Genomic DNA, 27,538 nt, shown 5'->3' on the forward strand with positions numbered 1-27,538 from the left:
ACTGCATAAATGTAACGGGAAGGAAAACAAAATGCACAAGTGGGAAGGGGGAGCCTTGCCTAAAATTCTGACCTGAGGTATAGGTGAAGCAATATACCTTGAGGGTTAAAAATTCAGTTCTTCAGGTTGCTTAAGACGGACACTGGCATGGAAGGCTCTTTGGTAGCAGATGTAGTTAATGGGCCTTTGGAGATTTTTTTTAAAAAAGGCTTGGGATATTCTAGAGAGAATATTCTAGAATCAGATTGTTTGGTGTAATAAAATATAAATACAATTCAAACTTATCTTTATAAAACTGTACATAAGATTTTGCCTACATCCCAGTTCCAGCTTTTGTTCATTACCTGCTAGCCTCTCCAGCTCTCTCTGTTCTTCAGAGACAAGCAACCACCTCTGCCTTAGTCATTGTGCTTGCTGTTTCCCCAGGCAGTATAATGCCTCCTCATTTTTCAAGTGTCTGAAAGGCAAATCTTCAGGATAAGGACAACCCAAAATTTGCCTATCCTTTATAAAAGTTCTTAGCTAATCATAAAATGGGCATTCAAATCAACTTGTACGTTTCATAGGGCCCACAGGTGATGTTGATGAGATCAGTCATTTCGTGGCATCCAAATTCAATGGATTGGTCCTTCTGAGGACTAAGCTATGAAGTTATGCTAAAAAGATACATGTGATCAATGTGAAATTTTTGTTTCAAAATTTGTGCCCAACCCTAACTAAAGCTAAAATGGATCTACAACGCTCATTATAAAACCTGAGGATTCTATAACCCTCAATCAGTCCAGGTGGATTCCAATTGTTAGTCTGGTGTCCAGAGTTAGATAAAATGAGGAAAAATGGCACTCTTAAAACTGTCAGTAATGTGCTTTGCTTGGCTCTCAGGGTTAAAAAAAGCAACTGAGCCAACATTTTAAAATCAGATTTCAAATAAAAATATGGAATTCTTAGCCTCTCTTAGAAAAGATCAGAGGATCCAGTAACAATGGGCCTTCTGGCAGCAGTTACTGTAGTTGGAATGGAGAATCAGTGGCTTCCCCTGACCTGCTTCATTCAGCACCACATCCATAAAAAAATGCTTCTCAAATTCACTCTGCATGTGAATCCCCTGGGGAATCTTGTTAAAAATGTAGGTTCTGATCCAGTAGGTGGGAGTGTGGCCTGAAACTCTGCATTTCTGAGAAGCTGTGAGGGTGCAGATGCTCCAACCATACTTTGAATGCAAAGCTATAAATTAACAATAAACACAAATAAAAACAGAAGTAAAAAAGCAAACATTATCTTTATTTAATAATCTTTGATATTTAAAATACAACTCATTGAACATCCACATTAACAACAGTATCCTCAGTGTTCAACAGTGCTTTGGAAGCCCGGCTTTTCTAAGGACCAGACAGGAAGGCCTGTGTGTGTATTAACGGCAAAACAATTCAGACAGAGGAGCACACACAGAAGGGCTGCAGAGTTGGGTCCTGAGCAAATGGCACTGCCACAGTGCACTTGTGTCATGGCCAAAAGAATGCTTTTTACTTCAGATGTTTTTTGGTAGTTGAATTTCAAAGTTTATTTGTACAGAACAGTAATTTTTAAAAAGTTATTCCTAGTAGTCCAGTGTTGTAGAAATTAGATAATCACATTCAAATGTATGTTTTCCTCTTTAAAAAAAATTCCTGAAAACATTCACCTTTGAAATATGAAGGAGCCAAGTGAAGTGCTTCCTAAATGAATCAGGCATTTCCACATATATTTCACTAATGCTTCCCATTCCTAGCCTATGAATCCATAGTCTTAAAATATTTATTGATACACTATCATAATTAAACATGCCAACTGTTATAAATTTAGAAGTGGTTACTAACATTAATTCTTAAAATGCCAGACCATTTTGCAAAAAAATTAAAATAGCAGGTTTTCTTCAAATTAAAAAACAAAAAGATAAAAATTCAAGAATTAACCAACCATGTCAATAATCTTCTCATTCATGAGAGCAAAATGGAACAAAAATATTTTATGTATAAGACTTTAAAAAACGAGTTGGGGGCTTCCCTGGTGGTGCAGTGGTTGAGAGTCCGCCTGCCGATGCAGGGGACACGAGTTCGTGCCCCGGTCCGGGAAGATCCCACATAACGTGGAGCAGCTGGGCCCGTGAGCCATGGCCACTGAGCCTGCGCGTCCGGAGCCTGTGCTCCGCAACGGGAGAGGCCACAACAGTGAGAGGCCCGCGTACCGCAAAAAAAAAACAACAACAACAAAAAAAAACGAGTTGGTTCATCTCTTTAGCAAAAGATGCTGGTTATAAATGGACCAGAAATGAAGCAAAGTTTATTTTGAAAATATGAATAATTACTTATACTGCTGAAATGATTAGTTAATCCAATCTGATTTTTCTTAATTAAGATCACATCTGTAACATCCCCATGCTTGTTAGGGCCCAGCTACAACAAACAATTTACTTTGAAAGTAGTGGCCATAGACCTCTCCAATTGCAGATAAAGTTTTTAATAGAAAGTCATCAATATTAATAATTGAATCCTCTTAAGAATTTAAAACATGAAGATTTATTTTTCATTCTAGGCTATTTCAAGTATTATCATTATATTTTGCTTATGCACTGAGAATCAATCTTTTTTGAATTTGCACAGGTCCAGTGGGCCAATTTTAAGACATTGAGTAAATCTTGGCACTAACTTGATACTATTTAAAAATAGTATCAAACATGCAGACATTAAAAATGTGACTTAAGCTCTTACTGGCACAAAATTTACTTTATTTGACTTAATATTAAATGAAACAATGTAGACTATGGGTAGTTTTGCCTATAATGATCCTCAACTAGTTGAGTTTTTCCTCATTAACTTTGGCATGAATAAAGTCTTAATTAAGAAAAATTACCTCCTTAAATATTCTGCGAATTGTAAATTATTTGGCCAAGATCTTAGAGCTGATATACAGTTTACCTGCTGCAACCTTTTCAAACAATTTACATTACTGAAATATTTGTATGTTAATTACTATAAAAATGTACATTGATGGTTTAGATCAGATGTTAACTTCTCTGAATTTTTAAAACATAAATAACTACTTAATAAATCCATGACATCTATAAGTATGAAAGTGTTATTTCCAAAGCTTGTTTAAACTTTACTTATAATGCTAGCATTGTCATGGTACGTATTTTATCCCAGTAATACAAATTATACATTAGAAAAATGATACCAATAGTTTAAATATTAAACATTAAGGTGTTCCCAATTGGTAAAACAGAATGGAAATCTTTATATAAATAAAGTTCTTAGCAGGACAGTTATCGTGAATTGCATTGTTCCTGACTTGCAGGTGGTTTAAAGTAAACAGCACTTCCTGATGTGTGAACTGTATATAGCTTTGTGTAACTTGAAAATTTTCTTACTGTGGTTATGAGCACTGGCATCTTTTCATACTGGCCAACTGATTAAGAAATGGAATCTAAATGTTCAGTTAAATATATGCCAATCCACACAAGATGGCAGTTCACTAGTGATTCTGAATCTGCCTGCCAAATATATAACAATTTCACAACTAAATAAACACATTCAAATATATCCAGTGTGTGCTCGGCCCTGCTTTAAAAAAATCCTTAACAAACGAAGGTCAACATGCCACATTTCTTTAAGTGCTTTAACAAGGGTGTGTAATATAAAAACTAACCCTAACTCTTAAGGTTAAAACTTTTAAATGTATATTCATTTTCTCATTTTTATATTAGGTAGCTCATCAATTCAAATATATGAAAAGTTTAATGTAATTTTTCAATGGGAAAAGATACAGGCCAAATATCCATGGACAATATGACTAGCATACTTGGGATAACTACAGAAATGTCCAGTCTTAAAATATTTTGGTTTGTAAATCTTAGGGAGTAGTATCCAACATCCCTTGTAGTCCTAAAGTTTTGTAATTCTTCTAAAACATTTTCAATTGTCAAAAGAAAACTTTAGATTTTAAAAGAAAACCATCTAATTTTATGTAAGGGAAACCTCAGAAAACTTACTTGGCACAAAATAATGACTAAAAAAAAAATCTGTCTCTATCCAAGAAAAAGCTATTTCATAATCATAAATAAAAGGCAGTTTTTCATCTCTTTTCAGTTAGCAATAAATCCTACATCAAAAATTTTTCCCTGATAAAATGTGTGTAGCCATACACCAGGATATGGCAACATATCATACTTTAATTTTCTAAGTTGTCCGCTGAAATTTCTTCTTAAATTTTAGCTTATGAACAATTCATCATTCAAAAGGGCTTCAAAGGGGGATGGAGAATGAAGGAAGGGGAGTAGATGATAGAATTTAAAAGGCCCATTTCAGAGAGACATGGTTAATTTTCACCAAAATCATCCCACTGCATTGACCCAGCAAGAAACTCTGCATCCTGATTAAAGAATGTTTATCAAAACTAAAGACTTTCTTATTTACAGATCCAGTAAGTACTGTGACTTCTGTAATTCTAAGCTATTTAAACATAATGCACGTGTTAAATCACAGTATAAATTTAAATGTAGTTTTGTTGGTAAGTTATTTTCATGTTCTAGATCATTATCTCTGGCAAACTATACCTACTAAAAGATGTACAGCAGAAGCAGACATCTGCACCTCATGACTCAATTGTAAACAGAACAGACAGCTCCAGGCACAAGAGGAAAAATAAAATGAAACTGCTACTAAAATTGAAGGTTAAATTTTATCTATCATACATTCATGGCGGGCACTGGATGTTGTTTTATAACAGAAGGAAACTTGCACACTATGCTTCTCCTATTTTTCTCAATTGGAAAAGAAAAGGAAATAACAAGGTGCAGGAAAGAGGGTTACAACAAACCTATAAAGTTCTGACATAACTGAGAAGACATTCACAAAGCATTTCGGAAAGGATGTGCTCACACATTAACAAAATTCTCATTTATTCTCAAATACTTGTGCAGAGCTGATTTCAGAGTTTAGGAATGCACCAGAATCATGAAATAATGATCCCATCTTAGAGGGCTTAAAAAGCAAAACCTCAAGAAACATTACCATCTTTCAAAAGAGTTGTAGAAAGTAATGAAAACCACGCAGCAGAGAAACTGTGATCAGAGAAAATAACATGAGAAAACACCCAAGTGCACAATACATAGAGGGTAAACAGCTTATCCTTCTGGAACTGTTACTATTATCAACACAGAGGAGAGACACTGTCCTAAAAGGTTAATTTGGTTAAAGAGAAATAAGAGCAACTTTTAGATTATGAAAGTCAGCCAAATTCCCTATGCAGAAGGGAGGAAAAGAAGATAAAATGTGGGGGAAAAGTTCTGTGGCAATAGCTGGTTATAATTAGTTGGTCTGCAAAAAGATCCAAGAAAAATGCCCTAATTTTAAACATGTTAGATATTGCACACTCAAAAGAGAAAAAAGAACATTTAGAAAACTATTTTAAATTTCTTTAATTGCTGAATGCCTCTTTGGCTAGTGTTTGGAGGATCATTATTTAGTCCTACAACGGATGTATTTTTCACCCTCTCAGCTTTTTGTTTGCAAACCACCTAAGTCTTATTTCCTCTGTTGAAAATTGTTCTCTTTGACACATTACCAAAATGGACCCTATGCTGTAAACACACAGGACAATATTGGAAAGACTGAATATCTAAATGATTTGTGAAAGGTATTATTTTTTTCCTTCCGTTTTGAAATTACTTCTAACAGTTTCTAAAGACATGGTCACAGCTGCCTGAAGCATGTCTTCTTCACTCATAGCATCACCTGTTGGGGATAAAAACACATATTTCTTAGAAATTTCTAGAAAATTTCCAAAGTCATCAAAAGGTAAGCTCTTAGAAACTGTTTGACTACTATAGTTTCCTTTGTTGATTTTAAAAGTTTACATACAATAAAATCCACTTTTATAATTCTGTAAGTTTTGACAAATACATAGAGTGGTATAACCATTATCACCACCCAGCTACAGAACTGTCCCACTGATCAAAAATATTCCCTCGCACTGCCCCTTTGTAGTCAATCCCCAAGCCCTAAGTCTAGGCAACCACTGATCAGTTCTCTGCCCTACAGTTCTGCCTTTTCCTGCATGTCAACACAAATGGAATCATTATGTAGCCTTTTAGTATGGCATCTTTCACTTAAAAGCATTCAGCTAAGGGGAAGAAAATTTAACTTTGTGTCTATCGATGATGAATTAGTTAAAAAAAGTTTGTTTTGAGAAATAATTATTTACTTACAGGAAGGTGCAAAGATAGTTCAGGGAGGTCCTGTGTACACTCTGGCTAAATTTCACCTAATAATTAAATCTTACATAACTATAGCTCAAACCTAAATCTGAATATTGGGACTTCGTCATACATGTAGATTCGTGTAACCACCGCCACCGCAATCAAGACAGAGAACTGTTATGGCACCATCAAGATCTCCTTCCTGCCATCCCTTTTTAGTCACACCCACTTCTCTCCCCCCCATCTTCCCTAACTGCAGGCAACCACTAATTTGCTTTCCATCTCTATAAATGTCATTTTTAGAATGTTACACACATAGAATCAAACAGTATAAGATCTTTTGAGATTTTTTTTTGTGCTCAGCATAATGCCCTTGAGATGCATCCAAGCTGGTGCATGTGTCCACAGTTGGTTTCTTTTTAATCCCGAGTGGTATCCATGGTATGGAGGTACCGCAGCATGTTTAACCATTCACCTACTGTAGGACATTTGTTTTTTTCCAGTTTTTGATCATGACAAATAAAGCTGCTATGAACATTCATGTACAGGTTTTTGCATGGATGGAAGTTTTCATTTCTCTGGTATTAAATGGGAATATAACTGCTGGTTGCATGGTCAATGTATGTTCAGTTTTTACAGAAATTACCAAATTATTTTCCAGAGTGGCTATACCAGTTCAAATGAAAGTTAGAAATCTTACCTCCCTTTACTTTCCCCTGTTTATAACTGCCTTAAGTATTTCCTACATTTTACGTTAAAAACCAAATCAATGTTACAATTCTTCCTTCAGTCGTCAAATGTAATTTAGAAAACTGAAAAGGAAAGTCTATCGTGCTTACCCATATTTTTATTCTTTCTACTGTTCTTTTTTCCTTCTTTATGTTTCAAAGTTACTTTTTTTTTTTTTTTTTTTTTTTTTTTTTTGTGGTATGCGGGCCTCCCTCAGCTGTGGCCTCTCCCGTTGCAGAGCACAGGCTCCGGACGCGCAGGCCCAGCGGCCATGGCCCACGGGCCCAGCCGCTCCGCGGCACGTGGGATTCTCCCAGACCGGGGCGCGAACCCGGTTCCCCTGCATCGGCAGGCGGACGCGCAACCACTGCGCCACCAGGGAAGACCCCAAAGTTACTTTTTAACAGTTCTGTTTAGAGAACTTCCTTTAGCCATTATTTTCCCCTTCATTCCTGAAGAAAATTTTCATTAATTCTGGGTTGAGACTTCTCTTCTTTCAGCACTTGAAAAATGTGCGTGTCACTTCCTTCTGACCTCCACGATTTCAGATGAGAAATCTGATGTCATGCAAATTGCTGTAGGCAAGCTGTTTCTAGCTGATTTTAAGATTTTTCTTTTGTCTTCAGAAATTTCAGAAGTTAGACTATGATGTGTTTTGGCATGGATTTCTTTCGGTTCATTCTGTTTGAGGCTCACTCAGCTTCTAGAATCCATAGGTTGGTACCTTTTGCCAATTGGGGGAATTTTCAGCTATTATTTCTTTAAATACTCTTTCAGCTATACCCTCTTTCTCATCTCCTTCTGGAACTCCCATGGCACAAATGTTAGATCTTCCCCACAGGTCTCAGGCTCTGTTAATTTTTTCCAGTCTAATTCTCTTTGTTGCTCAGAATGGGTAATATCTACTGTTCTGTCTTCGAGTTCACACTGATTCTTTTCTCTGTCCTTCCATCCACCTGTTGGGTCTGTCCACTGAGTTTCAAAATTTCAGTTATTGTTATTTTTCAGTTCTAAAATTTCTATTTGGTTCTTCTTTATATCTTCTATCTCTTTCCTAAGGCTTTTTATTTTTTTCATTTGTTTCAAGCATGTCCATTACTGCTCACTGTAGCATTTTATGATGGTTGCTAATTTAAAATCCTTGCCAGATAATTCTAACATCAGTGTCATTTTGGTGATGGTGTCTACTGATTGTCTTTTCTCATTCAAGTTGAAATTTTCCAGGCTCTTGATATGACAAGTGATTTTTAAGTGAATCCTGGATATTTGGGGTATTATCTTATAAGAATGTGAATCTTATTTTTTAAATAAATAAATTTATTTATTTATTTTTGGCTGCGTTGGGTCTTCGTTGCTGCATGCAGGCTTTCTCTAGTTGTGGCGAGCGGGGGCTACTCTTTGTTGTGGTGCGTGGGCTTCTTATCGTGGTGGCTTCTCTTATGGCGGAGCATGGGCTCTAGGCGCGTGGGCTTCAGTAGTTGTGGCACACGGGCTCGGCAGTGTGGCTCGCGGGCTCTAGAGTGCAGGCTCAGTAGTTGTGGCGCACAGGCTTAGTTGCTCCGCGGCATGTGGGATCTTCCCGGACCAGGGCTCGAACCCGTGTCCCCTGCATTGGCAGGCGGATTCTTAACCACTGCGCCTCCAGGCAAGTCCCGTGAATCTTATTTAAATCTCCTCTTTCAGCAGGCCTCCTCTGACACGAGCACCAGTGGCAGAAAAGGGGTGCTGCCCCGCTGCTTCCAGATGGGGAGAGGGTGTGTGTGACCACTACTGTTGAACATCCGTGGGGGTTCCGGCTTCCCACTGATACCTGCCTGATTGGGAGGGGTAGGAATGCCTCGTTACTGCTTCTCACTGGCACTGTGGGGGTGGTCTCCTCATTACTGCCTCGAATCAGTGATGGCCTGATTCTCCACTCCACCTCTTCTGACATCACCCAGGCGACAAGCCAGAAGGATGCCTCTTTATTGCTGGGTGGAAGTCCAGGCTCCCTAAGACCACTGACACCATGGGAAAAGGGGCATCATTGTCTCCTGGAGGAAAAGAAAATCCCAGCTCTCCACTTGGCTTTTTCTGACACCACTCTGGCCCGGAGAGGCGGGAGATGTGCCTCATTACGTTACTTGGCCTTTGCCAATGGGGTAGGGTGGCAGTAGGACCAGTTTATTTACCTAGTCCAGGCTGCCTGGACTAGAGTGTTTATTATCTAAAAGTTTTTGTCTTCCAAGTAGTCCCTTTTGGCTCCATAGAGCAGGCTTTTCTTGGGGCAAAAAGAAAACCCAGAATACTGACCACTATGTCCTCCTCTGGTCCTGAGCTTCTCAGCCAGTCTGTCTTCTACCTTTCAGATTCTTCTTATATTTGTTTTATACAAATGTCCAGGGTTGTTAGCTATACTTAGCGGAATGATTAGGAAAAAGTACCCATTCATTCCTTTTTATTGCTAATAGTAGTCCACTGTTTGGATGTAGCACAGTTTCTGTGGTATGTACCAGCTGAAGGACAACATGTAAGCAGTTTCCAGTTTGGGGTTATTATGAACAAAGCTGCTGTAAGGATTCATATACAAGATTTTGTGTGAACCTCAATTTTCTTTTCTCTTGGTTATATACCTAGGAGTGCGACTACTGGATCACATGGTTAAGTGTACGTTTAAGTTTTTAAGAAAATATTAAACCGTTTTCCAAAATTGCTGTACCATTTTACGTTCCTATTAACAATGTATGAGTCCCAGTTGCTCTGATTCTTGCCGCATTTGGTATTGTTAATTTAATTATTTTATTAAGCCATTCTTGTAGGTGTGTAATGGTGTCTCATTGTGGGTTTAATTTGCACTTCCCTAATGACTAGTGATGTTGAGCATGTTTTCATGTGCTATTTGTCATCCATATATTTGGTGAAGTGTCTGTTCAAATCCTTCACTCCTCTTTTTGGATTGTTTTCTTATTTTAGTTTTGAGAGTTCTTTACAATATTCTGCTTAAAAGTTCTTTGTCATGTACAGTTTCCTTCTCACTCGATTTCTACTACCAATAATTGGCCAAAGTTTAAGACCTATTATTAAACCAAGGCCGGAGGAGTAACTCTAAATTTCTTTGTTGTAATCTGGACTACACTCAGGTGTTTTCAGTTTTCCCAGTGGTAAAATGAACTTATTTTCCACCTACTAATATTCATTATCTCTGAGAAATTTTTGGAGAATGTACGAATTACTGTGAAGTTGCAAGTGATGTTTACAATTTTAAAGCAAAACATTGCTTAAGTGCTTTAAGGGCACTTAAGGATACACTAAGGAGTTAGCTTGCTCCTTAATCCAACAAAGTTTGGTAGATTACAAATTCCTTTAAGAGTTTCAATATAATGAAAGCGAGGAGGAAAAAAAAGCCTATAAAGCCAAAAATCACATGGAGTCTGGGTGTCAAACAGAGCGTGCAGGTAACAAATGGGATATACAATCAGAGAGGCGTACCTAGGTCACCGTCAAGTGCTCCTGAACTTGCGTTCGGCTTTTCACATGGATGTCCTGGTGGATCTTGCTGCTGCTGCTGCTGCTGCCTGAAACATTCAAGAGTGAATGTGTATTTAAAAAACAAAACCTAAGAATAAATACGCCACGAGAAAAAATATTCACGTGGAAAATAAAAGGTTCCACAAAACAGAAGAGTCACTGGCATGAACACCACAAAAGAAGGCATGAGCAATCACTCGGACAGAAAACAAACTTATGGTTACCAAAGGGGAAGGGGGGGAATAAATTAGGAGTTTGGGATTCACAGATACACACTACTATATATAAAATACATAAACAAGGTCCTACTGGATAGCACAGGGAACTATATTCAATATCTTGTAATAACCTCTAATGGAAAAGAATCTGAGAAAGAATATATATCTATCTAAAAGTCAATCACCTTGCTGTACATTTGAAATTAGTACAACCTTATAAACCAACTACACTTCAATTAAAAAAAAAAAGAGCAATCAGTCTCATATAAATTACTGAAAAGCATCACAGTGCTGACCCTAGAAAACTTAGAAAATTCGAATTTATCAGGCAAATTAATGGGTAGGTATTTTCACCACAAAAATAACACATTGTACAAAAGGAGTCACTGGTAGCTATTTTTATGCAAACGTATTTATTTACAGATCCTTAATATTGTTGGAAGTCACTGAAAATAAGCACCTTTGAGAAGATAAAGCGTCTCAAATTACCACGCGAGTTAACGTGATCTTTCCATGGCTGGCTCCTCTTGCCATCGTCAGATCTGGGCTTCAGTATCTTCTCAGAGATCCCTCTCCTGACCACCCCACCTAAAGCAGCCACCTGGCGTCCTCACGCGCTCATCACTCCATTTTAATTTTCAGCATAAACTTAGCACCATGATATTCTTCTGCCTGTCCCCCTCTTTACAGTGTCAACTAACAAGAGCACAAAGCTTATCCTGTTTGTTTCCCCAGTGCCTAAAATTGTGCCTGTCACCAAATACTTGATGAATGAAAGAAAACAACTATTTAAACTGCATTATCAAGTTTCAGTAATACCTGTTGCATTAAAATAATTTCTCCCTGTATTTTTTTCAAAAGGAAAATCAATGTCATAATCCAAATATTAAAACATTTAAATATGACAGTTATGATATAAACATGTAGGAGAATGTCCTTGTACTTAGAAAACAGACACTGAAGTATTGAGAGATGTAATGGGAAACTGTGTCTGCAAGTTATTTTCAAGTGGTTCAGAAATATCAACTATTAGGGAATCTGGGTGGAGGGTATAAGGAGCTCTGTGAACTACTTCTGCTTTGGCGTAAATTTTAAATTATTTCATATATGTACATATGTATATGCTAAAAATTTTAAAAGCAAAACGTATAAACATCTGACAATCTAAGCAAGAAGCTATAGCTTTCAAAAAATGCATAAAAGGATTTTTAAAGGAAGCAGAATTTTAAAATGACCAGTAACACTATGAAAAGAATAGCATATTTTTTTCTAGGGTCCCTCTTAATCCTGTGTTTTAAATATGAGCAACAAAGAAGATTCAGCCAGTGGGACTTTCAGTTTCTCTCTGTTGGCCTTTGAGCCAGACACTGACGTGTGCATGGGTTTATGACTCTGGTGAGCATGGCTAATGAGGGACACATAGGCACTGGGCTCCCCCTAGCATACCCTGATCCTGGAACATGGCACAAGAAAGACAGGCTGTGAGGAGAGGAATTCCTGGCACATCCTCTCCATGCCCTCCTTCCCCTCCATTCAAGAAAGTATGTCACAATGCAAGCGAGTGACTGGTGAGACAAACACTTTAGAAGGATAACCTTTATTCTACTTTAAAGTGAGAAGTAAATCAACTGCCAACCTTGAAACAATTCTGACGCCTTTCGTATGTGATGACACTGTAAGATGGAACATGTTCAAGTAGCAAATCAGCATCCATTCTCACTGTGCCTTCTAACGTGCCTTCGGTATGACAGAGGCTGGGAAACTCAAAACTACATGTCTTAGACTGCTTTATAGCTAGGATTCTGGTTACCAATTAAACACTTGCATGAGATTTACAAGGCCGATGAGGCACAGCCATCTTCCTGCCGCTTTTGTTGTTCTCTGCGGGCAAGTAAAGCCATGGAGATGCCAGTTCCAGAATTCTGCTTCCTGGCAGTTTCAGTGGGGGCCAGACTTCAGGTTCCCACATCTAGGCAACTGTAGTGGCAGCTTCTTGATGCCAGGATCACAGCTAAAGCAGTGTGTTCTTAAACTTGATATCCTGATTCCCCATCATCCTACTGGGGCAGCACTGCAGCTCTTCCAACAAGTTGGTCTGTGGTATTCTGGAGGCCTGGCCTACAGCGTGCCCCTCCAGCTCTTCCCAAGATTGTGTAAGCCCTTAATTTATGTATTAAATTCTTTTCTGCTTAAGACATCTCTAAGTCATTTCTGTTTCTTAAACTGAACCCTGATAAACTATGCCGCGCCACTGAAGCGGTAGCTCAAATAACAGGCAGTCAAAAAAAATCATAGCAATCCATGGCTATGAAAACATTTGTTTCCCTCCTGTTGGGAAATTTAGCGACAGAAAGAAAGAACCTGAATCATTTCAGAGCTACACCTGGAGAAGGCATTAATGACACTGACATATACCTGTAGGCTACTTCACAGTTTACAGAACAGTTGTACACACTGCCTCATCTGATGCACATAACATGTGAGTTAAGGTTTTACAGTGACATAGCTGACACAGCAGAGTTTTGCTCAGGGTTTTATGATAGGTACCATGGATTTGGAGATTACCACTGGAAAAAATATCATGGCTACGAAAATATCAGTTAACAGCTCTTACTCGTAAACTATGAATTTGTAACAGGTAGACTTTCAACAGCATTTTCATGCTTAATGCATGAACACTGTGGCTACTATATTAAGTGTGAAGCTTCAAACACTCTACAGGAAAAAAAAAAACCCTATAAATTTCAATGAAAAACAAATTAGCACCAGGGTCAGTTTGGAAAGGATCAGAGGGAAGAAACGGCTCCATAACCTTAGAGCCAAGTTCTCCAAAATAGAAGCTATTGAGACAAGGACCCATATAGGTTTAGTAATCAGGAATTCTACTGAAAGGCAAAAATTAGTTTCTCAGCTCCTTCACTAATGAGTCCTACAAGATTCTGAATGCTAGCCAAAGTTAAAAAGAAACCCCAAGAAGTTAGCTCTTAACTCTTCTCAGCAACAAGTAACTGTGTAAAATATTCTCTAGTTCTACTCAAGTTCTCACCAGTATTTTCAAGGCCAAACCAGGAGGCAGAGGATAGTAAGCCGAAGCTAGAAGCCATCACAGTACTTTCTTACCCAATCAACTACCCCCAGTCAGAAAGGAGACTCAAACATTTAAAAAAGGGTGCAACGTTGAATAAAACACCTGCATTAGTTACAGCTGGTATTGCGCTTGTTATAACTTACTTAGTCATTATGGAATGTTACTGCATTATCCTTTGTATTCTAAAAAGTTTAACTCATTGGAAATTCTACATTTTTAATCCAAAAAAATCTAAAAAACTTTTTTTTTTTAAAAAGAGGGATTTGTTTTTATATTTTAAAGACATTTTCTTTTTCTTACACGTACTTGTGAATTTTATAGTTTCTCTATAAAGTATGTCTGTTTGGACCATTTTATTCTGAAAAAAATTGAAGTCTGAAAAAAAGCATGGCAGAAGTATCACTTGGAAACTGTTCTGGAGAGCAGTTTAGAAATCTGTACCAAGGCCTTAAAAATGTTCATGTCCTTTAACTTAGTAATCTGAAATTCTCAGAATAATTAGCAGAAACGATGAGAGATGTGAGGCATAAAGTCAATACAAGGATTGTTCATTGCACTATTAATTATAATAGCAAAAATCAAAAGGTTCATAAATTGTGATACATAAATTCATTTTATGAAATATAACATAGCCTACTACAAAGAATATTTAGTATCATGGGAAAATGGGTATAACTGATATACAATATATGGGCATTTGTGTGACTACAAGCGTGTGACTGCCAAAACACTCACATCAGTTATTAAAGGTAAGATTATGTTTTTTTTAATTTAGATATCTCTAAATATACAATTTCCAAAATATTATTTTTATCGAATTAAACATTTAAAGCTATTTTTAGCAATAACTAGATAGCTGATGATATTATAGAACTACCATTAATAATTATGTGATAATTATTCCATTATTGTATGACAAGAGCATTTGGCTATATTAAGAAAAAAACATATATTTTAGAGACACACACGGAAATTAATACAGATGCAGTATGATGATTTAGATTTGTTACAAAATAATCCCACCCTGGGGGTGGGAGAGTAGAAAGCATGGGAGATGGGGGCATAAAAAAAACCAAGATGGCCCATGTGCTGATATCTGTTAAATCTGGGCAACAGATAAATAGGGGTTCCTTATGCTGGTTTCTCTACTTTTATATAAATTTGAAGTTTATCATAATTAAAAAATAAAAAAAGTTAATTTTAAAGTTTAAAAGGGAGTGACAAGCACTAATAAGCACTATTTTGAAATTTTATACATAATTAAATCCATTAATCTATCACTGAATAAAGACTAGAAATATCTCACATTAAGAGGATGTCAGTTGATCAGAACTTTCCTTCATATACTTCTGAGCTGTGACTTAGAAAAAAAAAAACAGAAAAGAAAGTAAATATTATCTTCATTATACCATCAAATGTAAAATGCTCTAACATTTTAGATACTACTAAAGTACTACCAACTCTGATGTGTACGAGTCTTCTGAATTGCAGAGATGTTGAAATGTGAAAAAATGTGCACCTTAGAATTGTTGAAATATAGTAAATAACAGGCCAGACTCAGCCACTGCCCTTTGTTTTCTGACCTGGGATCAGAGGATCTGAGTATCGTTATAGATCTTGTGATCTTAAGATGAAGTTATATCATTAAAAAAAGAAAAAGGGATGAAGACTTGTGAGTGACAGTTACTGGAAAGGATAATTTTATAGGTGAAATTTCTGTTTTGAAAGCACTTATAAACCTGGGCACAAAGTTAGGTTTTAGGAGCTGATGATTCAGATTTATGGTTACCCTCATGTCCCTGATGCTGATGGGCCTGCAGTACCCCCCTACTGTGGCAATGAATGGAGCAATTAACCATCACCTCTACTTGGGGGTGTGTTCCCCTACTGCAAATGCTGTTTTTCCTATTAATTCACAGGAGAACTTTGCAGGGTTGGTCAGGTAACCAAGAAGTACATTCAAAGGATCATTATTAGGCTTTGCTCTTGCCTTGACCCAATTCCATTTTCCTTTTGATGACGAATTTTACAGGGTTTCCTTCACCTTATTTCATGTAAATTTAATTAGTACTGGGGCAAAGTTTTCCCCTAAAATTATATTTGATTTCACAGTTTATTAGCTACAAATTTTTAAAAAATACATTCAAATGCTCATAGGGTCAGGCAGTAACCAGTATTTTAAAAAAGGAGAGAACCCTCAATAAAATAAATGGTTTAAGTCAAAGCTGTATGTTTACAAACAAAACAGCCAAGGTAAACATTAAATATGCAATTTTAATATTGTACCAACTACTTTACTTTTCAAAGTAGGCTTCTCTTCTCTTCCGTAGCTCTTCTGAAGTAAGATGTGTACCTGATGTCTGTGGAATATCTTGACGTATGTTTCTGGAAGTACCTAAAAGCAAAATAAAACAGAACAAAAAACTATTTTATTTACCAATTCAAGCAATAATATGTTTATACTTATGTGAAGGAACTTTTGAAAAGTTTTCTTCTCAAAAATATTCTGTACCATTCTGTAAATGTAAGAAAGGCTCTGAAAGTCTCAGGGAGAATCTGAATAAGGCAGTTCAAATCTAACCTGTGTCCACTGCAACCAAAGCTGTTACCCATCTGTGATGTAGTGGATGTGAGGAGGTAAGCCCAACGACCAACTTGGTAGGAGAAATAATTAACGCCACACTTGCGTGCTCTCTTATTAGAAATGAATCTGCACTTTCAAAGGCATAGAATTCCTAGAAGCAACTCGAAGTGGATGATCATAAAACAAACCCATTCTCTGTATCCCTCTATCCTCAAACATTTGGGTACTACAACAACTTAAGTATGTTTCCATGTTCTCACTTCATTATTGCACCAATCAGAGATTCTGCACAAACTGTGAAATAAAGTGGAAAGAGGAGTAAAGTACACAGAAATATCTAAAACTATTAAAGCTGGTGTCTGTCCATTACTGGGCTAATCTAGCAGGGCTCTACTAATCCAAAATGGGCCTGCACACCATATGGAGTACTCATGAGCCTCCTGGCACACCTCTGAATTCCTTACTTAGATATTTAAGGAATTCAACTGACAAGTAATTTCATTAGAAAGTAGAAGGCAAATTCACATTAATTAGACAAAAACAAAAAAAAAAAAAAAAAAAAAAAACCTCTCACACTTTTAAGTAAGCCCCTTTGAGCAACATCCCAGACAACTCCCTCAGCTTGGATTCCCTGAGGGATGCATCTTTACTCACAGCTGATGGGCTTATATCACTAAAAAAGTGGGCTCACCAAAGTGGGCTTAAGCTGTAAGCTGCACAGCCACTAAGTGTTAGAGTTTTGTAAAATCAATTTATTTTCTCTGTCCAGGCCTGCCTTCATGTCCACTAGCATACATTTTTAGAACAGTTGGTCTGGGTAAGGGCCCACTGACCTCACAATGATTAACCTCAGTTTGCTATTGTGTTAGCACAGTATTATAACCAAGTGGAATAACCAGAAATAAAAATAAAACTAGTCCTAATATAACAAAAGCCATAAAAAGTTGTTTTAAAAGAAATCTAAAAAACAATAACTGATTGTACATAGCTATTGCTTCTGCAGTGATTGTCCAAGAACTTCTACCAATAGTACATTAACTTCCGGAAGAACTAAGAATGATCTGAATCAATTCTTCAACAATGAATAAAGTATGTGTCGGAATGTCCATACCTTGCATGCTGAGCTGAATGGCCCTGCGAAGATCTGCTTCTTCATCTTCCAAGTCAATTTCTTGGCGACTTAGTGCCAGAGCCCTCTGTAAATCCTCCTCATCTTCGTCTAACATTCCTGATCCATCATTTGCTTCTAAGACGCGTTCTAGATCTGTTTTCTGGACTCTAAAGAATAAAAGCACTAAAAATAACTGCAGACCACTCTTCTACTTTAGATATAACATAGAGACATTTATAAACCAAAGATTTTTATGTAAGTCAAAACTTACACATTTTCTGGCAGACAAGGTCTAATAATATAAAGGTTTTATTGTGATGTGAATCTAAGTTAGTATATTTAAATAATTCACAGTTGATCCACGGTTAAACCAATAAACTTCACTAAAACATAAAGGTCTAAAAAAAAATCACCAATAATAAAAGGACCACATCTTCAGTGTAAGCATGAAAATTTAATTTTTGTAATGAAATACTATCATGTATTCCATACTGCAAGCTCAATTTTACCTCTGTTCTTTGAGTTGTGCTAATTCTTCTCCAATAAGTTTTGGTCGATGCATCTGTTGGACCCTGATCATCTGTAGGAGTTGGTCAGCTTCACAGTCTGGCAGATCACCCTTAACAACAAATATAGAATAACCTAAAAAAAAAAAAGGCAAAAATAAACTAAAACAGTTAGCAAGTGATTCAAAATTGACTAAAAATGACAGCAGATAGAGAGGCAGCACAGAACAGTGGGAAGAACACAGACTGAGCAGTCAGGAGTACCTGGGTTCAAATAATGATTCTTACGCTTACTAGTGGGGTGATCTAGGACAAATTACTTAGTCTCTGAACCTTGCTTTCTTCACCTGTAAAATGGGAAGAGCCATCTCACAGAGTGACTATGAGAAGTAATCGAATCTGTAAAGGGATCTACTAAAACAGTGCTTGACCAAGTAGGTTACACTAAATGATATCAGAGAGGCAAGGAAAGGAATAAGGAAGAGCAAGGAATCTGGAATCAGATGACCTGGGTTTTAATCCTGTATCTCTTCTCCTTCCTAGCTGCCTGGCCTGTGGTAAACCCCTTTACCCATCTATGTCTTGGTTTCTTCAACTGCTACATAGATTATACTGTACCTTCCTCGGAGGGCTAATTGAGGACACAATCAGAGGATGTGTGTAATAATGTGTAATATGGGTAAAATGAGTCATCTGTGGAAATAGCTGCCCCTGACCCTGACACATACACACCCCTCCAAACTGAAAACAGGGGCTGGAAAGCCAATATCCCAAATCTAGTCAAGGTGTTGAAGATGCAGTTCATGTTTTGAAAAAAATTACACTGGCCCAGTGTAATTTTTTATAAATACGATTCTAGAAAGCCAGGGTTTTCCCAGCTGGATATGCCACACAATAGCTAAATAAGGGTGGGCTACACCTAAGTCATTCTAATCAATTTTACGTTTTTCTTCATTTCTTGTTTTTGGCTGCACCACGTGGCATGTGGGATCTTAGTTCCCCGACCAGGGATCGAACCCGTGCCCCTGCATTGGAAGTGCAGAGTCCTAACCACTGGACCTCCAGGGAAGTCCCTCAATTTACATTTTTCTACCATAAATTTTCTTCAGCTTTGGTGCTTGTTATGGATATTCTTTGTGAGCATTAACAGATAATGAAACAAATGAACAAAGATGAAAAGGACTGTTAATGGAAAAACTCAAAAGAGTAAATCATAATACACTTAACATTTGTTTTCCACAAGGACAAGTGTGCTCAGAGTTCAGACAGTTTAACATGTTTTATGCCAAAAAAACTGTTTCTAGATTCTAGAATAAACTATGTCAGCTCGCGATGCTATTCCATGAAGAGCATCAGGAAGGGCAGAAACTGCCTTATGGAGGTGGCACTGTAAGGATCTCGGGTTTCATTCAAGGTCAGATCTCATTCTAAGTGTGCTAGGAAGCCACTGAAGGGCTGACGAATGAAGGTGTGCCACGATGTGCATTACATCTTAAAAAGAGCACTCTAGGCTGCTTTATCAACAAAATATATAGGAACCAGCATGCAAGAAGAGTGGGTCTTACTCAAATGGAAAACCTGAGGGATAGCGTATATGGGGAGAAAAAAAATACGTCTTTTGTAGACGTGTTCAGTTTAAAATGCTTTCTGGACTTCTGAGTGGAGATGTCAAAGTCAGGAGTTTGGTGTTCAGTGTAGATGTCTAGGCAGAAGATAAAAGTCTAAGGAATTATTGGCAGATAGACTTTATTTAGAGATGATATTTAAAATAATGGGAGAGCAGTCAAGAAGTTGTCCAAGGACTGAACTCTGGGTCACTTCATTAGTTAGAGATTGAAAAGAGTAAGATCCATAAAAGGAATGTGAAAGAAGCAGCCAATGATAGCAGGTAAACCTCCATAGAGGCCTGGAAGCCTTGCGTAGACAGTATTTCAAGAAGGGAGGATACAGCTAGGAACAAAGGTTTTAGGCATAAAAGAAAAGGGATACAAGTATATAAAATCAAAGAAGTTACAACACTATGATCCTACATGTAAACTGGAGAGAGGTACGTGACAACCAACCTGGTAGCAATAAGCATGCCAGTGCCCAGACTGTGATCTCTAACCACCATTACTAAAAGGGCAGGAAATATACAAGATGAGACTGAAAATTCTTATTATATGAGAAAGAAGGGCTTCAAAAGGCTAGAGTGGTCATTTCAGAAGCTTGGGAGTCAAGTTCAAAAGGTTCCCACTCATCCAAGATGGGACAATTTTGAGTATCAACATGAATAATAATTACAATGGACTAAACCATATGAACTATGGTTTTAATGGATTTGTTTACAATGACACTGCAGAAACAAACCAATTACCTTTGGAGGACGGATACTATGAAACTGACTCATTTAAAAAACATGAAAGATATATTTATCCTGCTTTTTCTATATGAACTATACTTCAGGATAACCAAACAGTTGATGAGGGAAAGTTTATTTGTATAGAAGTCCTCCAACTAATAAATAAAGGAATGACAGGAATCTGATATCACCATTTTGCAGTCTTCAATGAAATAATGGACTAGGCATTGATCACCAATAGCTACCCAAATCACAAAAAGAGAGATAACTAGACACCACCATCTGTAAAGAGAATTCTGTCCTCCCAAAATCAACCTGAATCTGATCAAGCCTCTAGATATAAGGACCAGTCTATTGGGCATCCAGGGCTCAGAGGAAAAAAAGGATGCAACCAGCAAAATCTAGAATGTGGGAAAAAGAACAAAAGACCCATTTTCTTCAAAAGAATCTATCAAGGAAAAAAATTAAGAGAAGAAACCTATAGATGTATTTTAGAGACATAGCAATCCAATGGAATCAATTAACCTTATTTCAACCTGCTTCAACTGTAAAAAAAAAAAACAACCAAAAAAAACCCAGAAGAATCAACCAAGGAGACTGGAGATTTGAACAGTGGCTGGCTAGTTGATGTTATTAGTTGATGTTACTACAGAATTGTAATTAAATTTTTATGTGTCATTATAGTATTGTGACTATATATATATTTTAAAGAGTCCTTGTTTTTTAAAGATTTTAATTAAAAAGACACCTACAAAGAACATAAGACAATTAGTATTTTCTCAAAATAAACTGGAAAAGGAAGTGGGTAGGGTAAAGGTAAAACAAGACTGGCCATGAGATATTTGTTGAGGCTGGGAGAAGGTTACATGAGGATCCATCACATTATTTTCCATACTTTATACTTGTTTGAAATTCTTGGTAAGGAAGTTTTATTTTGTTCTGTTTAAAGGAGGATATAATCAACTATACCCTCAAAAAAGATGAGGTCAAAGGAAGACTGAGAATTGAATACTGGCAGTGGCAAATGTGGAGGTCATTGGTGACACTGAGAAGAGGGTTTTCAGTGACACATTGGTTATGACAGTGTAACTGGAATGAGTTCATGAATAGGAGACAACACACTAGAGATGATTCTAAGGAGAAAATAAAAATGGGAGACAGCTGGAGTTTCCTGGTGTTGAAGATGCTTTTTCTTTTTACTCAATGGAGAGAAAAAGTGTATTTCTCTGCTGATAGAAATAATACAGAAAAGAGGGGGAAACTAATCACACAGTAGAGTGGAGTGACAAAAGCAGAAGCAAAGATCCTGAGTAGGTGGGAGGAGCTGGGATCTAGCCCCAAAGTGGAGAGGTTGGTCTTGGTTAGGAACAGGGGACAATTCATCTATTTTAATAGGCTCAAAGCACAGGTAGAGATAGAAGCAAGGTGATAGATTGCTGGTACAAAAATGAGGACGTTCTCTTTTAGTTGCTCCTGTTTTCGTAATAGAATATAAAGGAAGGCCATGAGCTAGGAGTCAGGAAGCGGGAGGGGAGTGGTTAGATGTTTGAAGGCAGAAGTTGTGAAATCATCATCTTGGACAGTGGTAAGTGAACTAACCGAGAGAACATAGTAGGGATGTCAAGCAGCACTAAAGGCTCATTTGAAATTTGTGATCATATAAAAATTAAAAAAAAAATTGTGATTATAAATTTAAAGCCAAATAAATCATATTTTATCTTTAGCCATGTTCAGCTGTTCTAATGGAGGATTGTACAAGCCCAAGATTGGGTTTTAACCAGGGTTGGGATTTTGTCATAAAAGTATGATGGAGGGAGAGAAGGACAAAGGAGTTGAGAAATGCAACAGAGTTATTATAATGATGGAATACTGGAAATAAGCAGGGTAATACAGGATTTAAGGATGTAAGGGGAAAGTTTAGGTTTGTAGTATTGTTTAAAGAATTGTTGGAAATAAAAAAAACCGAAAATATGGTATAAACATAGGAGGCAATAGTCAAAGAGTAGGATGCTTATAACTGGGATTTGGAGGTGGTACAGTTGTTAGTAATGGCAAGGCAAGAGTGAAGAAAATGATCTTTGAAAGTAAGAAGAGGTTGAATTGGATTGATTTTTGATGTAGAAATCACCAAGAATGATGAAAGGAGTTGAAGTAGAGAGATGACAGTGAGTCAGATCCTAAAATCTTCAATGGAAAAGGAGGAAAATCAGACTGCAAAAGACTACAAAAGAGCATGGGGTAGAGTTTAATCTCGTGACATGTATTTCAAAGCACCTGGAGTTTTTAGAGAAGAAGAGTGGCCGAGAAGGGGCAAGGAGGAGCAAGAAGAATACCTACACCTCCCCTTGGCTCTGTGGCGTGTGGGGTATGGAAGACAAAAGAACCATTACTGTAGAAGGGCTGCAAAGGAATCAGCATCCCCAGGGGAGGGCCAAGTGTCAGCAAGAATGCTAAATGAGCAGTTATCATCCAAATCACAGCCTAAAGCTCACCACGTAAAACATAAAAATTATATCCCTGCCACTGCCACAAAAACAATATTGTTACACTCACTTTTTTTTAACTTTAAAAAAAAATTAATTTATTTATTTATTTTTGGCTGTGTTGGGTCTTCGTTGCTGTGTGGGCTTTCTCTAGTTGCGGTGAGCAGGGGCTACTCTTCACTGCGGTGCGCAGACTTCTCACTGTGGTGGCTTCTCTTGTTGCGGAGCACGGGCTCTAGGCACACGGGCTTCAGTAGTTGTGGCTCGCAGGCTCTAGAGCGCAGGCTCAGTAGTTGTGGCGCACAAGCTTAGCTGCTCCACGGCATGTGGGATCTTCCCGCACCAGGTCTCGAACCCGTGTCCCCTGCATTGGCAGGTAGATTCTTAACCACTGCACCACCAGGGAAGCCCCTTGTTACAGTCACTTCTAATGAGATAGTTTTATTTGGCTACTTCAAAAGGTAACATAAAATGTTCAGTCTTTACTTACCTTCCTGTTGTAACTGAGCCAAGAAAAGTGCAAGGTATGTGTCTGATATTAATTCTGGACCCGTCAAGAGAGAATTCAAGTTGAACCACTGGAAAAAAAATTGTCAATATTTAAGTTAGTGCACATTCTAAGTAATAAGGAAGTTTCACATGTTAAGGATAGATATAACCCATCTAAACTTAGTAAGACTGTCTAAACACTGAAAACATATTAAATCAAGATTTTTTTAAAGTAATTAAATAATCTGATTCTAAAAAACTGAAATAGAATGTTGCAAATTTATCACTATTAAATCTTTTAAAAGTATGCTTTAAGCCATAAGCTTTAAATCCCTCCTCCAAAAAAGAAAAGAAACTGATAGCCAGTATTTTAAAGTATCTTTATTGATAGCGACAATTAAATCTTTTTTCAAAGGAACATCCCAACAAAATCCTCATCTAATCATTATTATATTGATGGTGAAAGAAAAAGGAAAACTACCCAGTTTTCCCACTGCTGATAATCTTGGTCAAAATATTTCAATTGAGAGAAAGCCAGACATTCCAGGAAGAGAATTTATAATCGCCAACTCATTTAAAAAAGTTCACTAAGGGCTTCCCTGGTGGCGCAGTGGTTGAGAGTCCGCCTGCTGATGCAGGGGACGTGGGTTCGTGCCCCGGTCCGGGAGGATCCCATATGCCGCGGAGCAGCTGGGCCCGTGAGCCATGGCCGCTGAGCCTGCGCGTCCGGAGCCTGTGCTCCGCAACGGGAGAGGCCACAACAGTGAGAGGCCCGCGTACCACAAAAAAAATAAAAAATAAAAAAATAAAATAAAAATAAAAAGTTCACTAAGCCACTGCTGCATGTAATTAACATCACTTGGTCACTACTTCATGGGCGTCCTAGTGTAAGCCACAAGATACAAAAGTTTCAGAAGGTACTGTCAGCAACATGACCAACTACTTCTCCTGGATTTTCACAGAGATAATATTTTTCTCAGTCATCTTTTTCTTTATACAGGGACCTCAGACAAGAGTCTATAGGGAAAAATACAATTTTAAACAAAAATACAAATTAGAACCAAAGATGATAAGTCATACTTTGACATTTCCTGTGTTTGTCAAAGATAATTTGAAATGTGTAAATTCAATTTTGAAGAACCAAAATTTTAATAATTTCTCAAAATAGGGGACTTCTCTGGTGGTCCAGTGGGTGAGACTCTGCGCTCCCAATGCAGGGGGCCTGGGTTCGATCCCTGGTTGGGGAACTAGATCCCACATGCATGCTGCAACTAAGAAGCCCGCGTGCTGCAACTAAGAAGCCCGCGTGCCGCAACTAAAGATCCCGCATGCTGCAACGAAGATCCCGAGTGCCGCAACGAAGACCCGGCACGGCCAAAGTAAATAAAGAAATAAAGAAATAGAAAAAAAAATTTTTTTTCTCAAAATAATAATGTAAGTTTACATGCAAATCAATACAAAGGAATTTCTAGAATTTAAGTCTTCAGATCTTGAAAGTGAAGAATACTTGACCATATTTTTAAAAATCTAAATAAAACCCAGAGGTTAAATAACCTTGGCAGTTGTCCTGCCCTGGTTTTTCCCAGAGTTGATTCCCACCTGGGTCAGTCTTTCCTGTCTTTCACCACACCTCACCACACCTCCTTACTTGCTCTTTGCCCCCCCAGGAGGGACCTTAAGAAATAATCAGTTATGATGAAGCTGCTTCTAGGCAGCAGACTTAAAAGATAATAGCAGGGCTTTTGTTTTTGAATTATCTTGTATTGATTTAATTCAATGTACTTTCTTGATTTCATTTCCTTTTTCGTTTTGTATTAGTTTATTTTTTAAAACAGCTTTATTAAGGTATGATTGACATGCAGTAAACTGGCCATATTTAAAGTATACAATTTGAAAAGTTTTAACATATGTATATACACGTGAAACCATCACCACAACCAAGAGTGAACATATTCGTCACTGCCAACTTTCCTGTGCCCCTTGTAATCCTCCTCGAGGTTTCACTGCTCCTTGCCCTCCTCATCCTCAGGCAACCACTAGTCAATCTGCTTTCTGTCACTATAGATTAGTTTGCATTTTCTACACTTTTATATAAATGGAACAATATGGTATGTAGTATTTTTGTGTCTAGGTTCTTTCACTCAGCATAATTATTTTGAGATTCATCCATGTTGTTACATGTATCAATAATTCATTCCTTTTTACTACATTAGCCTGTTTTCAATAATCCTCTTTCTGTACTTCCCTGGTGGTGCACTGGTTAAGAATCTGCCTGCCACTGCAGGGGACACGGGCTGGAGCCCTGGTCCGGGAAGATCCCACATGCTGTGGAGCAACTAAGCCCGTGCTCCACAACTACTGAGCCTGCAAGCCACAACTACTGAGCCCACGTGCCACAACTATGGAGCCTGCGTGTCTAGAACCCATGCTCTGCAACAAAGAGAAGCCACTGCAATGAGAAGCCCACGCACAGCAACGAAGACCCAATGCAGCCATAAATAAATAAATAAATAAATAACGCCAAAAAAATAATAATAATCCTCTTTCAAAGAGTCAAAATTCTAAGAAAAAGGACTAACTCTGTTTCAAAAATGGTATCATGTATACAAAGATCACTGGCAATTATTTTAAAAAATAACACTTTAGGTACTTTTCTTGATCTTATAAAAAGCCTTGCTCAAGACACATTCCATGTCCTTTTTTTTAGAAAAAATAGAAATGATTTATGCAGATACATATATTACATGGCATTTTGCAATGTGAATAACCTTGTTAAGCAAAAGCAAACGTTACTGGAAATTTGTATTCATGCTAGACACTATTTGAGGCTTTGTGACATTGCTATGCTTAATACAAACCCATGAAAATAGTAGTTAACTGACAGAGCATCTTTACAACATAAAAACTCATAAACATATTAAAAGTAACCACGGCTGTATTGTCTTACTAAATAGAGAATTTTACTTATGTTCTCTCTCTCGCTATTGAAACCAGGCCACATACACACATTATTGGTGAGTTTCACTTGCAACTGAAGTGAAAGGGACGGGTGCCTTAAAGATGAAGGCACAAATCCCTTACACTTCAGTTGCAAATGAGGTACAGAATGAAGAAAAAGACAGGGGAAGAGGGGAAGCATTACCTGTTTTCCTAATTTTCTAACTGTAAACCAGTGCTCTTTATAATTGCATATAAATGATCTTTCATTTCTAGAAACAGGAAAAAAAACATACATAATATTAAGTTGAAATACTAGAGTTCATATTCATTTAGTTTGTCTATTGGAAAGTATTACACAAAACCTATGATGATTTAGGATTATATTCACAGTTTTAAGTATTACTGATTTTTAAAAAATTACAAAACAGTATGAATCTCTGTGCAGATAAGTGATGCCGTGCAAAAATGATGGCACCACACCCCATTCAAGGATCAGCTCTGCACTGCCAGACACTGAGGGGTCAGGAAGGCTCAGTGGGCAGATGTTCACAGACAGCCGCAAAAGGTGAACTAGGAAAACCTGAGGGATTGAAACGGGGAGTATCAAAACAAAAGCATGCAAGATGTATTTTTCTCCTTTAAGAAAGTATAAATTTAAAAATCAAATGTAGGAAAAGCAAAATAAAATCTTACATGGGATCGATGCTGAGCCTCTGATACTCTGGACTGTTAAACAGGATTAGTTCTAAACCCCAAACTTTCAAGGCATTGCTTATAACCTGTTATAAAAAAAATAGCAACTTTTAAAAATTCCAGATTTAAGTAGTGTAGCCATGTTAGTTGTATACACAATTGTAGTTCATACATAAATTTCCCCAGAAGGTTATGGTTTTTAAAGTGTGTGTGTGTGTGTAGATATATCACTAAGTCCGTAAATAATATACAAACGTAACATTAAAAGAGTACTTTTTACACTAAGTTTCTGGAATGTTCCAGAGAACCACACAATTCCTAGATAAAACTGCCTCAAAAATCCAGATGTATTTTCTATCCAGTAAGCGCTACTCTTAAAACTAGTCCACTGCAAACGTGATAATTTGGCTGCTATGGGTCCTGCTTTAGAAAACTGATAGTCAACTCACTACCTGATATGTAATAATGATAATTTTATGTCTATTAAAATGAGTTATTTCTGGGGATTTAAACTGAAGCTTTCATAAATTTTAAACTTCTATTATCATGGGATTGTGATCTGTAGGAAAAAAACAAAAGATAAACCTGATTATTTCAAACTGAGAAAAAAAAGG

The 27,538-nt window shown here is 37.3% G+C and overlaps 1 protein-coding gene across 7 annotated transcripts in view; it reads right to left on the reverse strand.

Moving 5' to 3' along the window:
- Positions 1 to 4,909: 4,909 nt before the first annotated feature.
- The window catches only part of ATXN3 (ataxin 3), a 33,027-nt gene continuing 10,398 nt past the window's right edge, over positions 4,910 to 27,538 (reverse strand). For 3 of the 7 annotated variants that reach the window (XM_007105037.2, XM_007105039.3, XM_007105038.3), the window contains 8 exons: positions 26,925 to 27,010; positions 26,434 to 26,500; positions 23,293 to 23,380; positions 17,982 to 18,114; positions 17,473 to 17,639; positions 16,076 to 16,172; positions 10,433 to 10,518; positions 4,910 to 5,771 (listed from right to left, as the gene is read on the reverse strand). In XM_007105037.2, coding sequence (XP_007105099.1) covers positions 5,677 to 5,771; positions 10,433 to 10,518; positions 16,076 to 16,172; positions 17,473 to 17,639; positions 17,982 to 18,114; positions 23,293 to 23,380; positions 26,434 to 26,500; positions 26,925 to 27,010 — 819 coding nt within the window. In that variant the 3' untranslated portion in view covers positions 4,910 to 5,676. The other 4 variants (XR_008618730.1, XM_028496340.2, XM_055088685.1 and 1 more) reach the window with 4 other exon arrangements.

This window comes from Physeter macrocephalus, chromosome 11, assembly GCF_002837175.3.
Source record: "Physeter macrocephalus isolate SW-GA chromosome 11, ASM283717v5, whole genome shotgun sequence".
NCBI classification, from domain to species: Eukaryota; Metazoa; Chordata; class Mammalia; order Artiodactyla; family Physeteridae; genus Physeter; species Physeter macrocephalus.